The 17,598-nt window shown below is 43.4% G+C and overlaps 1 protein-coding gene across 1 annotated transcript; it reads right to left on the bottom strand.

The window, feature by feature from the left end:
- Positions 1-1,878: 1,878 nt before the first annotated feature.
- Positions 1,879-4,676, bottom strand: MAS1 (MAS1 proto-oncogene, G protein-coupled receptor). Its single transcript, XM_010125529.2, has 2 exons — positions 4,574-4,676; positions 1,879-2,905 (listed from the first exon to the last, which is right to left on the bottom strand). The coding sequence occupies exon 2, from the start codon at positions 2,866-2,868 to the stop codon at positions 1,879-1,881; it is 990 nt and encodes a 329-aa protein (XP_010123831.1). The 5' UTR covers positions 2,869-2,905; positions 4,574-4,676.
- Between the last annotated feature and the right edge of the window lie 12,922 nt (positions 4,677-17,598).

A 17,598-nucleotide genomic window follows, 5' to 3' on the forward strand; every position in this document is an offset into this window, starting at 1 on the left:
TGGGTGCATGCACACACGTGTCATGTGTATGTGGACATCCCACACACTCATTGCCCCTAACTCTCCCAGGGTGTCCACAGCCCTCCTTGCCGTATCCTGTGCTCACCATCAGCAAAGGGAAGCTGCTCTTCTGGCTTTTCATTCCAGGAGTGCACTGGAATGCACTACTGCCCAAAGAGAGGAGCAGACTGCACTCATCCACCACCTGAATCAATAGAGGTGCCTGGGACTAGAATTCAAAGAGAAAAACTGGGACAAATAGAGGGGCTGTCACAGACAAAGGTTTTGATGGAGTGAGGGAATTAGGAAGATATAAGGATAATCTCTTCCTTTTCCTGAGTCTTTTCTGTAGTGACTCACTGCAACACTTTGATGTAATGAGAAAAGGGCACATGCGTAGAAGGAATATTTGTCCTTCTGAGATCTCTTCTCTCTGTGAATTCCCATACAATCCTCAATCTTAACCTACCATCTTCCTTATTCCAGGACTGGCAATCTTTCAACAAAGGAGGGGTAGGTTGTATTTTTCTTTCCCCAGCTAGCTATTAAGTGTGCCAATGGAAACTTGGCGGGAAGCTGAAGATGCTGCTTCTGCCTGTGGCAGGAGGTCTTGGTTCCTACTGAACTTGGAGCTCCGCAGGGGCCAGAAGCAAATGCATCTCCCAGACACCTCTTAGAAAGTGCCACGGCTTTCTGACTGCCAAGAACACCCATATTTTTTGTCACCTGACCTAGCTCTGTCCCTTCCATGCTGTTGTCTTCCTCTCTGCTCTGCAGTTCGGCTGTAGTTGGGCAAGTGGCCCTGGGAATTAAATCCCACAAAATACCAGCCCCAGTACCCTGGCATTCGACAGAAGGAGGCAGTCAGGTGGAATGCTGTGGCTGGGGTGTACCCCAGTCATGCGTTGTGTGAGGCACCCTTCTTTTTTTCAGTTCATTCAAAACTGATTGTTATAAAACAGATCACACAGTGGATATATATTCTCTAGGGAACAGCTAAGCACTGAATACATGGCTGGGACAGCACGTGTTGGGACTGACTTTCTCATAGACCCCTTGAATAACTGAACCTACAGGAACACTGACATTTTGGGGATAAGCCAGCTCCACCCTTCACAGTTAGGGCAAAAGCCCTCTGTGAGGTGACAACACCCCTATGTTGCCAGCTACTTCTGTATGTCAGGTACTAAATTATCCAAGGGCCCAGAGAAACATTGATGTTGCTGGAAATTTCACCATATATACTTTGAAAAGAGGCTCTGAAGTAGCCCCTTAACCACAGAGGAACTTGACCGTTTAGTGTATACTGAAATGTCTTGCCAGACCAAAGCTACGCTGTATGTTTGTGGGTATGTATGGGCACTTATTCTCATACGTGGATTCCCCCTCTGTTCCCCCCAGGGAGCAGCTCTTTTGCGCACTTAAACAAGCTGGAAACAGTTGAAACTAAATCCCAGTGTGTAACATGAATCCTGCATTTCGTGGGTTTGACTTTTAAAAATGCAAATACACACGGGCCCTGATGACTTCAATAGCATTTATGGGTGCTCAGTGCTTGTATAAATGTCACACTATTTATAACATATTTCTGTGTTCTTTTTTAATATTCTCTGTTGGCCTGTCTCTTTTCCACTGTGGTATCTTTGACTGACACAGTTGCATCAGGATGTAGCATGTGTTTGAATAATTAAGAAAATACAAATAAAAGTTATCTTTATTCTAGTCCATATTTTTCCATTGCTCAACCACCAGAGATAACAATACCATTTCACCACTGCTTTTTACATTGTATGGAAAAAAAAAAATACTTCTGGTTTTGCAGTGGGTTATTAAACCTTCCAAGTCCAATTATTTGCCCCTAGTGTTTCCCCCTAAGCTTTAGAAAATTGTTTCAGCTATATCCAAACTCATGCCAACTTCCTGGCTTCTCGGCCGCAACCCATCAGCAAGTGCTCTACTAAGAACCACTTTGAGGCTCTCCTTGAACCTCTTCTTCTTGCTGCTTCCTACGAAGAAGTAAACAAGGGGGTTGATGCTACTGTTAACAGTGGAGAGAACAACGGTGACGTGGTTCTGCTGGCTGAGCAAAGATGACCAGTGGTGGTAATTCAGAAGATACAACAGCCTCATAGGCATGGCAAAGATGAGGAAGACAATGACTGTGGCCACAATGATGATGTAGAGCTTTGACGAATGAGGTCTCAGGGAGTTACGATGTATCCTGATAACCAAGATCAGGCTGGACAGAATCATTAGAGGAATGAAGATCATGAAAGTCAGGATCCATGTGAAGATGAGCAGTGCTTGGCAGTGGTTGCCGTCATCGAATTGTTCCTTCGTTGAATCATCTTTGCATGTTAAGTATTCAGCTATTGTCATCAAAAAAGACAGAGTCCATAGAATTGCACACACAATTGCCGATTGGTGCTGTGACCGGTGGCATCGGTACCAGATGGGGTAAACAATAGACAGACACCTCTCAATACTGATGGCTGTCAGGAGATAGAGACCAGTATTATATCCAAGAAGAAAGACAATAGATAGTGTGGTGGTTATATAATAGTAAAAACCGTATGCGAATCCAAAACCAGCAATGTATTCAATTGACAGAATAAATGTACAAAGCAATAAGGAGATGTCAGCAATGGACAGGTGTGTGATGTACGCAGTGAATGGGTTTCTTTTGATCTGGAAGCAGAGGCACCAGAGGACAATTCCATTTTCACAAAAACCCAGGAAGGAGATGACCATAATTACCCAAAGTGGGGTCAATATCTCCCAGACTTTTTCCTGTGTAGAAATGTTTCTGTGCATTGAGATGTTCTCTGTGCCTTCGCTGGGATGGAACGTTATGTTTGACTCATCCATGGGGAAAGCTCAAGTTTGGATAGCACAGCTCTTCCTTCTGTAAATATGTATAAAAATATACTGTGAGCATTGTGTGCTCCTCCCCTCCCCCTTTTCTTTCTGTTTTGTGGACCCTCAATTTCTGGTCATATCTAAAAGCCTTAGCAAAAGGAAAATCAGCTTTGATATACTGATGCTAGCTGAAACCCAGATGGAACTACTCTTGGCAATGTTAAAGGTTGCTAAGCACATCATGCTAGCAGAAATCCTGAGCTTTCTTCTCTATGGGATTCAGCATATGAGTGCTAAACCACAGCTAAAGAGATACCTCAAAGAGCTCTTGGACAAGCAATGTCTCCATCACATTGCAAAGTTTCATGGTCACAGATAGCATTGGTGGTTCTTATTAGAGCCCTTGATTGTTCACAGACAGGTCTATTCAGCTCCCGTTAAAGCAAATGACATTAATTTTAAGTTAAACAGATGTATTTCAAGTTAATTTGACTCCGAACTTTTTTTTTTTTAAAAAAAAAAAACAAATGATACCAACATCTCTTTTTCAGGAAGGATTTTAATTCATTAAGTAAAAATTATATGTCGTAGTTACTCATCGTTGTATTCCCTCCTAGTACAGAGGTGGAGAGAAAGCAAAGTGCTACTGTTTTGAGACCAACTTTAAGTGTCATTTGTCATTGCGTAACATAATTTAACCATGTTTACACACTCTGAACACTTAGCACAACTGCAAATATCCTGTGAATGTTACAAATCCATCACAAGGAGACGTAGTTGTTCAGGTTCCTTGCCATTGCTATAATGGTTTTAACTGTTATTTTGCTGAGTTATAGAACAAGTTCTCCTTTTGTATGTCTCCTTTTATATCATAACAGAGAATTAGCAACATTGGCTTCAGCTGCTTTTCATATGAATATTTCATGCCCCCTTCCCTGTTAACTTCCCAACTGCCCCTGTGATCATACAGAGTCACATTCAGGACCCTCGCTGATTTACTGATGTTAGCAGGGGCTAACTGTTGGCAATAAACTCGCACAACTGACTTGGTTCATCCATGTAAGCAGCCTTGTTCTTTAGCATGCCACATTGGGAATTTACCCGTATTCTCAAGCAATTAAGAACATCAAATGCAAGGTAAAGAAGTTTTACTGGGGCAACTTTTGCAATGATTATTTAAACAGAGACATTCACCCCAGTCGTAAATACTTTCTCATGAGCCTTTGGTTCTCTGGGTTCAAAACAACTTCTTAAGAGACTAAAAAAGGGTATTCAGTAAACAACCTGGGAAGCCTCAGGGCTTGCTGGCATTTAAACCTGCACCAGAATGTTAATGATAATCCCACCTGCATGTTGACCATGCCACCGTCTGAGATTCAGTTGGAAGGAACAACAACATAGCTGGAAATGTGGTAGAGAAGTGAGTGTGAACGCAACAAGTAAATGCAGTGACCAGAATGAGTGGCAAGCCTCCCAAAAGCAGACTTCTGAGAAACTGCAGAGGGAAAGTGCTCAAACAGTGTGCTGCTGAAAGTGTACTAAAGCTTCACAGGAGAAAAGGAGAGGAGAAGCCATCTACTTCAAGAGTTAAATAGGAAAGGAAAAAAAAAGAACAGTATGAAAATACTCAAGAAGGTTCTTGATACGTATCTCTGTATAAACGGCGTATTTCTGTCTGGAGAGTAAAACAAAGAGGAAAAAGTTCTGGACTTACTAAGGTCATTCCCACGTGAGAGCATTCAGAGATGAGAATGGAAAGAATCCTCTGCTTCCAGATACGTCCATGGTCTCTTCAGACTTCCCTGAAGCTGTTGAAGAAGTTCCTTGATGAAGCTGCAGGCTACCTTCTCCAACCATTTGCCTTTGGTAAGAAGGGGAGCGAATAGTGACTCTGGGCATGACTCCCTCAGAAAGAAGTGTGCAGTTCTCCCATTGCTCCAAATATCTGAGGCATGCCAAGCCAAGGGCCCCAGGCTCATCATCTGAGGCTGTGCTTCAAATGGCATCACTCAGTAACTGGCAAGTCATCTAGCTGAAAGCCTGGGAGTTAACTCCTGTGGGAACTGAATGGGCAGTACATGGAAAGTTATCCTGAGCTGCTACAATACCAAGAGACATAGTTTAAACAAACAAATACAAAGTGAGTAGGAAATCTATTCGGGGATGATAAGATCTGATGAAGGAAAAGTCTCAAATTTATAACTGTGCCACCAAATGCCATCTAAAATAATACAAATTGATTCGTAAATTTGACAGATATTTTTAATACAGGAAAGCAGGAAAGTGACAACAGAGAGGGACGAGAAAGACAGAAAGAAAGAGACAAAAGATAGAAAGTGCAAACAAAAGAAAGGGAACGAGAAAGAGAAAAAGGAAGGAAGGAAAGAAGGACAAAGGGAAGGAAAGAAGGAAAGGAAAGGAAAGGAAAGGAAAGGAAAGGAAAGGAAAGGAAAGGAAAGGAAAGGAAAGGAAAGGAAAGGAAAGGAAAGGAAAGGAAAGGAAAGGAAAGGAAAGGAAAGGAAAGGAAAGGAAAGGAAAGGAAAGGAAAGGAAAGGAAAGGAAAGGAAAGGAAAGGAAAGGAAAGGAAAGGAAAGGAAAGGAAAGGAAAGGAAAGGAAAGGAAAGGAAAGGAAAGGAAAGGAAAGGAAAGGAAAGGAAAGGAAAGGAAAGGAAAGGAAAGGAAAGGAAAGGAAAGGAAAGGAAAGGAAAGGAAAGGAAAGGAAAGGAAAGGAAAGGAAAGGAAAGAAGGAAAGAAAGGAAGAAGACTAATTCACAGAATTAAGAAAATAGAAAGAAAGAAACCACAAAGCAAAGAAAATTGCCTCGTTGTTGTGTTAGTCTCATACATCCATTCCTCTTGATAAAAACTATATCTGGAGATTATTCTACCAAAAACAAAACCCCAGCAAGGCAAAGCGAAAATCTGTTATTGAGACTTAAACAGCCTCCCCTGAAAAGTTCAAACAGGCCTAGGAGCAGATAAACTCTTTGAAATGTCCCCTGGGGATGTCCCCTGCTTTTGCCTCAAGTATTAGGTTGTTTTTATATTCAGATATTAGCAGAACAAGAATTCTTAGCCAAAAAAGGAGAGAGTTTGCTTGGTCTTCTCCTTTAGATGTTTCACTAAAACTACCAAATCCCCAAATGGGAAAAGCTACTAACTAATATGAGAAATAAATGACCCTAAAGGGAGGGTCAGAATAAAGTTAGGAAAGAAACAGAGTGATATAAAAGCAATTTTTAATTGTTTTTATCGGCTTAAGTTGTAACCCACCTTACATCGGACCAAAAATTCCAAGATACCTCTGAAAAAGAAAAAAACCTGTTCCTTTTCCATAAAATGAGATATGCATATGAGTAATGAGAAGGGTCATTGTAGGAATATATTAACATTTCAAGATTGACCAGGTACCTGGTTCATAGCCCATTCAGTCTGCTGCATAAACACAATCCAAAATCAGAGATGCCCTGGCCCCCGTGTCTCCACGGGGCGGGTGGTTTCTGGCATCTCTCTCACATGCACACAGCGCTTCCGTCATGACTGGTCTCTAGGGCACCATCAGTCATCATCTACATGGCCAGGGCAGCAGAGCAAAACCTGGTCTTGAGGGGAATAGATCACAAACACAGCTTGTCCTTGGTGACTTCACAAGTAACCGGGAGGTTGAATAGCACCGAGGGACCCTGCGTCTGCTGACGGCTAGAGTGTTTATATCAGATGCTGCCAAGAGGTGGAGTGCCTATTTCTGAATCAGTTTAACTATTCAGATATTGAACAGAGGAACTACAGTAACAAAGCATGGATCCCCAACAGATCTTGGGACTAGAAATTAGTATCGGCAATAAAGACACAATGGACATTATAGATACTCTGTTAATTTAAATCTAAACTGAATGTACAGCAAGATGTGACCTGAATGATGATTTATCCTAAAACTTTTCTCTCATACACTAACTTGATGGGACAGAGCAGCCTTGCAGTGGCTGTAAAATGAATGTACTAACACTTTCCAATATCCTGTATGTATGAAGCTAGCGGTGTTACCTTTCTATCGTTTTGCTTGAGAGTTTGAATTTCATGTTCTTATATCTCCAGTTCCTGGAAGCACAAGGCAACCTGAAAAGAACTCACAATTCACTCATTAAACAAAACCCAACAACCAAGGATTTATAAAGCAAGTTAGAGGGGCTTATGTGGTTGATACAGGTGCCAGTACCTAAAAGAGCCTCTGTGTACCTGGGAGTCAGATCTCCTAATTATCTACTTACACGAGCAATAACAAAAACCCCTAAGGGATGGGCTTTGGCAGCACTTTCAGGCAGTGCAATTTTTCCTGGTGGTCATTCAGTCATTACCACTTTCCAGCTGAAATCCATTCCAACAATTATTCAGCTCAAAGGTTAGGAGCTGCCCTTAGGTTTTAGAAGAGTGTGGACTGCAGAGCTGGGCTTGAACAACTAACAGAGGGGCACACTGAAAAAACAGAGGGTTTGCAAGATGACTAAAGCCCAGCCAGAGAGCTCTGGCTATAAGAGCCAGAATGACTTATGGTTACTCCTCAATAAGTGATACAAGCATATCGTTAAAGTAGGACTTAGGCTTAGGGTAAACCTTAGGGTGAAGGTTACCCTAACACAAAACCCTCCACAGAACTTGCTAGACATCTTTTATCCTACTTATATCAGCCATCATCCTAGCATATACTCTGTTCCCCAAAGGGTGGTAATTAGTGGATTGTGTTTTAAAGGCAACAGGCCTGAGAGCTGGACTTATTGTTGGCGTCTGCAAAGCAAGGTGAAAGTATGTGTCACCAGATAGTTTTGAGGCCAGCAGGGATCATCTGTTTGTAGTTAAAGGTAAGGTTATGGTAGGAGTTAAGATACAGGAAAACAGAAGATAACGACTAAGAAGATTAGGTCCAGAATCAGGGTTAGAATTAAGACTCCTTAGTGGCTACTCAGTTGTTATAAGGCCAGTTGTAAAATTCCATTAAGGGCAATTGTAGGATTGTGTTTTTATGAGAACAGTATGGAAAAGCAGGCTCCAAATGCAAGGATTCCTGCTTAATCCTGAAAAGCCTACTGAGAGATTTTGAGAACTAAAGTTGGAAGGAGTGAATTAATATTTTTTTTTTTCTGGGTGGTTAAGACCTGATACATGTTATTTATGAAAGTGGATTTAGGGCCTGTTGCAAAGGGCCTGAAAACTAGGTGTACTCTAAGAACCTGTGAAGAACCTTTTCTGAGGTAAGAATAAGGTGGCTAGTGAGAGATGGGCAGTTTATGGTTACTGTTGGAACCATACAGGCCCCTAAAATAGTTTGGTAAAGCTATTTTCAGATTACTTTTCTATTCTTTGTCAGGGATGGTTTTGGACGATTCACACATTTTGCGTTCTGCTCTGAAATGGCTGATGAGAAAAGAGTAGTTAATAGTGGATTGAAAGCTAGAGGTAGGCAGACCCAAAAATGGTGTGCAGGGCTCTGGAAATCTCTGGAAGCAAAGTGAGGTGTCTGGCCCATTACCACGTTGCCCAGACTGGTGGCAGGTTAAATGAATTGTTTACGCATAGCTTCAGGGACTGACTGTCAGGTGAGCATGGGAGGATTTGGAGATGTTCCTGCTCCTGACTCGAGCCACACCCTTCTTTTTTCCCACCTGCCCATCTCCGAGTAGAGATGCGTGCCAGAGCTCGGTACGCAGGGGCTATGCCATGCAGCAAGAGGAGCAGAGCTCCAGCTCCACAGCACCCGGGTGAGGTGTGTGCTGCCCGGGCACGTTTTTGCCACGGGGGAAGGACAACTCCAGGCTGGCTCCACTTGTGCAACCCACAACCAGAGGGGAAATCAGCCGGTTTGGGTACAGAAGCTGTACAGAAGCATTCATATGATACCAGGGTGGCACCTTTACCTGCCTGTGTGAAGCACACGTGATGTTCTGGATCTGAGCTCCTACCTCTGCGCCCTGTCACAGTGCTGGTGAGGAAGCACCCAGAGGGCAATTGCAGGGAGTTTCCCAAATCAGAGAGGGGTGGAGAGTGGAGGGAGAGTACCAGGAAGCGAGGAGCTTTTAGTGATGCTGTGAGCTTGGAAGACACTAAAGTAAAACAACAAGGTTTCCTATTGCCCATCTTTCTGTGGGTTTTTTGGGGGGAGGGAAAGGAAAAAATATTAAATTTTAAAAGTTATAAAAAAAAATTGAAAATATGTTCCCGGACAAGGAAAATAATATATATCTTCACTAAAACTCACAGGTGTTCATCTCTCAAAGTCTCCGTAACATATTTCTGTATCTATTGGTTTAGAAGTGTCCTTTGCAAGTAGAAATGTGTTCCTCCTCTCTGCCTGCCTCCTACCAAGTCAAGGAGAGAGGGAACCTGGCCCTTAATGAAGTACAGAGCAGCTGTCTTTCTTCACAAACCAGCCTTACATCTTTCTGTACTCTGATCTGCTTTTGGTTACACTTTGCCTATCTGAGTCTTTGGCCATGAGCAGTCAGTCCCCTGCAAAGCCTCACCAACATTTTGTTCCCTGTCTCCCTCTCCATGAGAAACTGCCATGAGTCCTTCACAAAACCTTGCTTATTCAGACAGCTCCTATCTTCAGCCACGCTGGATGTGTGGAGGTCTCCTCTGTCCTTGGGTTTCAGAGGGTCTTCAACTGTCTGTAGACCTACTCCTCAGTCCTAACAAGCATAGGAGGTGGCAGCTCTTACCTTGGGGACAATGGGGTCTGCCTCCAGCGGAAAACTACCCTTTCTAAAATCATTCTGAGTCTTATTTCCCTCTTGGGCCAGTCACCGATGGCACAAACGCTAGCACCAAACCCAGCATCGTCACACATCAGAAGGGAAAATGCACCATACCTGCCTGCTGGCAGCCCCACCAACTACCAAGCATTAGGGCCACCACTGCTATGTAGTGTAAGACAATACAGGAAACAGTATTTTCATTCTACATTTTCATTTTATATATGTAAGACATAACAGGAAAACATTGGGGAGAGAATAGGATAAGAATGGAAGTAATAACTTGGCATATATAATTACATACTATAGCAGTTTAGACCATTTTTGCTTTAGTTGTGCAAAGCAGAAGTTACAGGATTAGAAAATATGAGAGATGCATGACAGAGATGAGTCAGAGCCTTTCCATGATAAAAGGCTGGAAGAAAAAGTTTGAGTGCCAAGTAGCCAGTAAACTGAGCTTTCACTTTGTCTAGGCTGAGGTAAGATGGTGTGGTTGTATGCAGTTGCCTCATACAGACGAAGACATTTTGTATTACTGATAAAGATAATGAAAGAAGGGTCTGGCACCATGGTGCTCTATCCTTCAACCTGTGTTGTTTCTGGAGGTTCCCATCAACAGATGTCCAAAACCACCTTGAAACAGAGTTGCTGGTCAGACTAAGTTACGTGAAGTGCCTCCCTAGTAAGAAAGGCTGCCCTGAAATAATCTTTACTCCTGGTTGTACTAATCTGCCTATTTTCTTTCTTTTCCCCTCTCTTTTATTTTTATTCTGTATCACATATTCATCATTTAAATGCATTTCCAACTGATTACAGAAGTTACCCAGTATTCTTTATTTGCTCTCTGCACTGCAGGAATGGGTGATTAACTAAAATCTCCAACGCCTGTTGCTGTGAAACCTCAGTTCCTTTGGGTGAGTTCACTGAACACTCATGATTTTTCAGCTGAAGTCTGGTGGCCCACCTATGATCCTGCACTCTGCTCCTGCACACAAGAGAAACAGCTACTGTGCTGAGGATCCCTTGGACTGGAAAATTACTTAAAAGGTGATGACTGCTGTATGGAGGCACCAGTACTTCAAAATATCAAGGTAGATGACAGAGGAATTGTTGACAGCCTTTTCTGAACATGCTTTGGACTCAGCCAGGATAGGTCTGTGACTCCTGAGGGCAACACCTTTGCAAGTCATCTAATGGCATGCCTGCAAATGTAACTGCTGTGTATGGATGTAATTAGGTAATAAATGGTAAACAACAAGAGCTTTGTGGTGACATGACTGAAATCTGTGTGTTGCTACATGATGCTGGGATGTAATAAAGGGATTTCTAGCTGAACTGTGAAAGCAGTCTAAAAGTCCATGGATTAATTCAGTATTTTAAAATCAAAATTTCATCATGGATATCACATTGTGGTTCTGCAGGGAAACTGTAGCCGAGTTTTCTCATGTCTCATTTCTCCTTTATTGGACTGAACCTCCCACAGTGCACCATGAAATAGGACTTTGTAGTACAAACCTATTTTCTCTTGCTGTCTGATTGGGAGCTTGACTGACAAACCAGAGCACAGTGCATCAAAACATCATTTCAAAAGGGAAATACTTCTTTCTACTTGACAATTTTTCCCAAATGTTTTAAAATGAAGAATCTCACATACCCAAACATTTTCCTTTGAGTAAAGTTTTTCTATTATTTTTAAACTGCTTCTAATACTAGTCTCTTTTCAAAGACAAAATACAGACTCAGAGATAATTTGTGTCTTTCAAGGTGATGCAGCATGAACGCAAGTCCAAAACAAGTTCATGCAGTAGGTTTACTGTATAAAGCCAGAAGGTCACTGGATGAAAACACTGAACTGTCTGTCTCATCTATCAAGCGCATATACCTGGAGCAGATCTAGAATACTAAAATATTAAAAGAAGCCATAATATTTTCTGCAAAAGGATATTTTTAAAGTGTAGCAAGAGTACAAAACAATTATTCTGAGGGCAGAAATCATGAGGCCTGTGTTTACTCTGTCTCAGACCTCCTCGTCCTCATCAAAATTCCTCCTCTGCAAAATGGGAGTAATATGGGAGCACTGGGAGGATAACTTCAAATCTTTGAGGTGCTTAGGTAGCATAGTAATATAAATATTGAAAATACAAGGAATTCACCTACAACTTCAACCTCACTAACACAGTAAGAACAGAGTTTGATTCTATTACAGTCAAAAAAAAAGTAGTCTTAGCTTTTTTTTTTTTTATTTTTCTTCCTTTCCCAACTTTCTCTTTGTGAGAGAAACAGGACAAGATGCTCAGCTGTGTTAAGTCATCACAAAGCCATGGAAATCAGGATCAGTAAACCAGGTAACAATTCAGCCCCCACACATGAACAAAGGCTGCTCATGAGGACCCCAGATTCAGGATTTCTAGCTCCCACAGCTCCCAGGTGGTTAGTATATCGTGCCAAAGCTTCAGCAAGAACATCTATCTTGGCTGTCTAATCAGTTTATTTCCAGAAACAGCATTGACTTGTCCTCTTGTTCTCATAGGTTGGTTTGGTAACAGCATTTGCTCTGCAGAGTTGAGATAACACAAAGTAAGATAGGTAGTGAACAACAGCCAACTGAATTGCAACCAGAGATAATGAAAGTTCTGCATTTTTTAGGAATGACACTTCTTCTTGCATCAAAACATCAATTCCTTCTTCCTCTCAGGTGGAGAGGTTAAAGACACCATCACATTCTCCCTCCCCTTAACAGGGACTTCCAGCAACTAACATCTGTTCACTTGAAGTCAGTCTTTTCTTAGTTAAAAACATTTTCCTCAGAATTTAGATGCTCCAGAGGATATTGCTGCCTCTAGTTCCTGCTGAACACATTTCCCAGGACGATGTTTTTCATTCCTTGTCATGCTTTCCCTTTATCTTTCGATGTCAAGGACACAGGATTTTTCTTGCCGTATGAGCAGCACACCAGCATTTATTTCCGTGTGGCTCCCGGCCATGCAATATGTGCTGCTGGCCACAGTGGAGGCAGCCGCAGGAAGGGCTTCAGGTCATGCCCCAGGTGAGGGGCACTCATGTCTGCCTTTGCACCCTTGGTGGGATGGAGTGGGGCTGTGCTGGCTGTGCAGAGGAGAGCCTGGGTAGCACAGAAATGTTCACCAGCCCCCTAGCCAGCACAGTCCCAGTAAAAACCATGAGTTCCTTGCTTCCCTGGCAAGGAAGCACTTAAATGCACTTTAACTGCTCATAAGGCACTTTTAGGTTAAAATGCTAGAAGGTCGGCAGCTCTGTATAGAATCACAGAATGGTTTGAGTTGGAACGGACCTTCAAAGGTCAACTAGTCCAACCCCCCTGCAAGGAGCAGGGACATCTCCAACCAGATCAGGCTGCTCAGAGCCTCATCCAACCTGGCCTTGAATGTTTCCAGGGCTAGGGCATCCACCACCTCTCTCAGCAACCTGTGCCAGTGTTCCACCACCCTCACTGTAAAAAAATTTTTCCTTATATCCAGTCTGAATCTATCTCCCTCTATTTTATAACCACTACTGCTCATCCTATCACAACAGGCCCTGCTAAAGAGTTTCTCCCCATCTTTCTTGTAAGCCCCCTTTATCATCTGTCTGGTTTCTCTGCCTCAGTGTCCTATATTTTTTTTCTCCCAGTTCCTGGCGTGATCTTATAATACCTTGTTGTGGTTTACACGCACCCACATTCCCACTGATAGGAATACACATTCTTATTTAGGAGCAGAATTTACAAACATGACTCAAGGCACAATTAATACCCATAACAGATTGAGTTTTTTCCACCTACGTTGTCATGCGAACAGTTCTGCTGTGGTACAAAGAAATCAGACTCTGATCTGAGATATATTCTCAGCAAAGCTATTTCCTTAGCACTCCTCCAAATATGGATTGATGGAAGGAGATAACGAGGTGTCAGTCACAGAGCTAGACAGTGCCTCCTCATCAGGCTGAATGTACCAAGGCTCCAGATGATTGTATAGCATATAATATGCATAATATTTATACACATACGTATGTCTTGCCAAAATTAAATGCACTGCCCTCCTGAGTGATGAAAGGCTTTCTTTCTGGTGGTGTTTTTTTGCAGACCTGGGGGGGGATGGAAGGAAGGCTCAGTAAGGGACTAAAATATAGATGATGGTGTAGAACCGTATTAGTCAGAAAGCAAAAAACAGGTAAAGAGATTAATGAAATAACTAGATGGGCCGTATCTCTTTCTTTCTCTGGGAAGTTTTGGCTGACGGCTGAAGACCAAAACCAGAGCTGTCTTTTGACACTGCATAGAGATGGCGTGCCATCCATCAGAGCTGCCGGGTGACTGCAGGGATAGCATCCTGAAACAGGCACCAGCGGGGTGACAGGCTGCCCCCTCCTTTAAAAATAAATTTTATACTGGAATGAATAGGGGAAGGTCAGAACTGCAAAAACACAGAGCAAGGAAATGGTCTCAAAGTGATCAGCCACCAGCAGGTCACCAGTGTTCTGGGCCAGATGTGCCCCGTTATCCCTTCAGAAGAGGCACAGGCATCCAGTGCCAGCACAGAGCCGCTGTGGCATCCCTGGTGTGCACGGCAGGGCTGCTGCCACATCTTCCCTTGGTTCTGGGGACCATGTGGATCAATGAATTTCTGAAGCTGGTGCTGAAGGGTCTACCAGATGTCGTACCCCTGCACGGTGATAATGAGGGAGGTCGTGGCAAGGGCAGAGGCTCGCTGACCCTTTCCCGCCACCATGGTCTGTGCATGATAGGAATATGTGAGAATGCTGGCCAGGACTTGTAAACATGCATTTTTGGTTCCTATCACCTGTGATATTCTTCATGTGCATCTATTAATCCTGTTTTGGCAGAGTTAACCTACAGCACAGAATTTGTGAGCCCAACAACAGGGAACGAGCCCCAGGCTATAGGGTGCTTGCACACCAGCTTCCTGATCCCAGCTAACAAGTTTTACAGGGGTTTCTTGCACCTTCTCAGCGACTTAAGCAAGCTGGTATGCATACCTGAGGATGGGATCAGGGTGGAGCTGCTGAATAAAAAGGCTCTGCATGGTATACAAACCACTCTTCTGAAAGGCAAGCTCAATTCAGCACAGAATGAGCTTAAATCACATCACCTGAATTCAAGCGTGTGTTCTGGCATTTCATTCAATCAAGGCTTGAATGCTTCAGTCTTCACATCTTCATCAGCTGGGAAGAAACAGCTGAGGGGGTGGCACAGCCTGTCCCATAATTGCAGGTGCAAATCTTTCTCCTGATGATCGTTAAATTGTAGGTGCAGGTTTCCTGAAGGCATGTAGTGCCAGGCAAAACAAGGCCAGGCTTTTCAAGCATTCATCCCCTTGTGTCAGTGATGAAACAGACTTCCCCGGTGGAAACATGTGGTTGAGTAAGCCTAATTATACCTTCTGGCTTCCAAGAACAGGCCTTTATGTTCGTGTGATGGGAGACGCGTTCCCTGCCCTAATTCACAGCCGAGAGCACTCCCCGACTGCAGTAACCGGCACAATATTCTGGAGTGGCAATACTCATGTTTTAGCTTGTTCCTCACATGTCTCAAGCCCCTTCTTGTATTGCAAGCAGATCAGCCCCTTGTATTGCTCTCGGGTATAGCTGTTGTAGCACCGCGAGGCAAATGAAGTGTTTGTCCTTTGAAAAACCTTTCTTTCCGTACAAAACGTTGCACAAGAGTCAAAATCCTTCTGGAATAGGCACAGGTGGCCCCTCCCTTCTAGGGTCATTTCTTTCTCATATGCCAAAGCCAAGCTGTTTCTCTCAGATGCGGATTTGCAAACACTTCTGGGGAAGGCAGGGGAAGCATTTCCTTTTTGGGCCTCTGCCCCGATGCCTTCTACCCTTGGATAACTTCACAATCTGATGGATGTAGAAGGCAGAGATGCCCTCCTGGGGCTAGGCAAAGGCCTGGGCTGCCAAATCGTCTATTTGAAAACAAACAGACCTTAAAATAGTATTTCTGCCATCGCATTGGCTTCAGGCTTTCAGCCCTGCATTGAACTGGACCAAGCAAAAGGAGCAGAAAAAGCAGCACTAAAATGACTGTTGTGCCTCCTTTGTCCTTCATATTACTCCTATACCCACGGCTTTCCTCTCTTCTTCTTTTATGCCTGTTTCTTGATTATTTTTTTTGTTCCACTCTGCCCTTTCTCTCATCCCCCACGTGCTCTGCAGCTCTCCGCTGAGATGTTAACTTCCTTCTTGTGACCACTCAAAGTGCCAAACAAGGCTTGAGAGGTTGGGAAAATGAAGAGAGAAGAATAATGGAAAGGAAAATCCTTTGAGAAAAAAAAGCCATGTGACTTCTTCCTTTACTTCAGTGCAGACAGAGCCCTCAAAGCACGAGCAGAACTAGTATGGAGAGTGCGCATCTTCAGTATCTCCCTGTGACATCGCATTATTGCATTTCTACCCCGCAGGTCTCCACACTCAGTCTAATCGTACCCTGCTTCCTGCCCTTCTCCAGTCTCACCACCAGCATTAAGAACTCTTCTCTCTCTACATGCTCATTCCAAAATCACCTGCCAGCTCCAGGGGGCTGCCCCCACCCCCTCGTACAATGTGGTCCTTCTACTTTATTAGATTATTTATTTTTGTCTGGTTGTTTACATGAAGTCTTTGTTTGGTACAGGTCTTCCAGGACACCGACACACACACGAAACATGGAATCTCGGAAGTTTCTTCTCTTGCCTAATTTTAGCAGAAAAGAAAACCTTCTTTTTCATCTTAACCCTTCACTGAGTATTGAGGAAATGTTATCTTCTTGGAGGCTTTGTGCTGTCCCCCCAGTTGATGCCAACCCTGGGGCTCGTCCGAGAGTACGAGGTAACCTGCCTCAGCTTTGCCTTTCGTTCTTCCTCCCACATGGCTGAGCTAGAGACCGTGGGACATCACTGACCTGCTTGGCCAAGAAATCATGACCTGGATTAGCCGGGGTTCCCCTCACCACAAGCACGGTGGCTGCCATTGAATGTGTGCAATTCTTCGCATCCACAACTACCAATTTTCCTCAAAAATTAGCATACTGGCATTACTCAAGAGAAAAGTAATTATTTTTAAGCATGTATCTTCAACATTTAATTACCACGGCAGCTCCCATCAAAACCTCCGGCAAAGTTCACCCCTCAGCTTGACTGCAAAACAGGACCTAGATTGAAACTTGCTTGAATCTTTTTATTTTTGCCCTGAAAAAATGAAGACAACTGCCTGTGAAGCACATTTTTTTCCTCCAGTTAGGAAATGATGTGGTTACTTATGTCAGACATTATCTAAAAGTGTCAGAGCGCCTTGGCCTGGCTGATGAGATCGTATCACCTCTAACGTGATGGTACATCTGGGCTGGAAACGGATCTGGTCATCAGAGGACCGCGGCTTCTGGACAAGCTGGGAGAAGAATGGGCAGAAAATCCTGAATACTTTTAGGAAGGAGTATGGTCAATTTAAATATATTTTTTTTAATATATAATAACAATAAATTGGGCTTTGGAAAGTAAGAGCTCACTTCTAGTCCTGTGTTCCCTCTTACTTCAGCACATTAATAATCTTGCTTCAGTTTAGTGCAAAAAAAAAATCAGTATATTCTCCTTTGCATCTGTTCTGCTCTTGGGAATCCTGGATTTGAGCGCCATGTCTGCAGCAGTGGTACTAATAAAGTCTGCTTATTTAGCTTTCATTTAGTTCATGGGTATGTCTGGGACTTTCCATTCCTGTATGACCAGTGGAGCCTTCAGCATCCTATTTGCTTCATTTTGCAAGTCTTGCAAGTGAGAGAGTTGTCTGAGAAAGAAGGCCACCTCCTGCGATTCCCTGGAGACGAGAGCAGCCTGAAACAATTGTGATAGCAAGTGGACCTTCCCCCTTGTGCCTGCAGCTCCTCCATCAAAGGAGCAGAAAAAGCACGTGAGGCTGCCACAAGGCCCACGTTCTGACCCAGCAAGGACATCACGGGGATGGTAGGTTTGGGCGCTGT

The sequence above is a fragment of the Chlamydotis macqueenii genome, chromosome 3 (genome assembly GCF_036417535.1).
Source record: "Chlamydotis macqueenii isolate bChlMac1 chromosome 3, bChlMac1.mat, whole genome shotgun sequence".
NCBI lineage: Eukaryota > Metazoa > Chordata > Aves > Otidiformes > Otididae > Chlamydotis > Chlamydotis macqueenii.

What these genes read in the sequence shown, in the direction of transcription:
- MAS1 (XM_010125529.2), bottom strand. Translation starts at nt 2,868, where the DNA reads ATGGATGAGTCAAACATAACGTTCCATCCCAGCGAAGGCACAGAGAAC.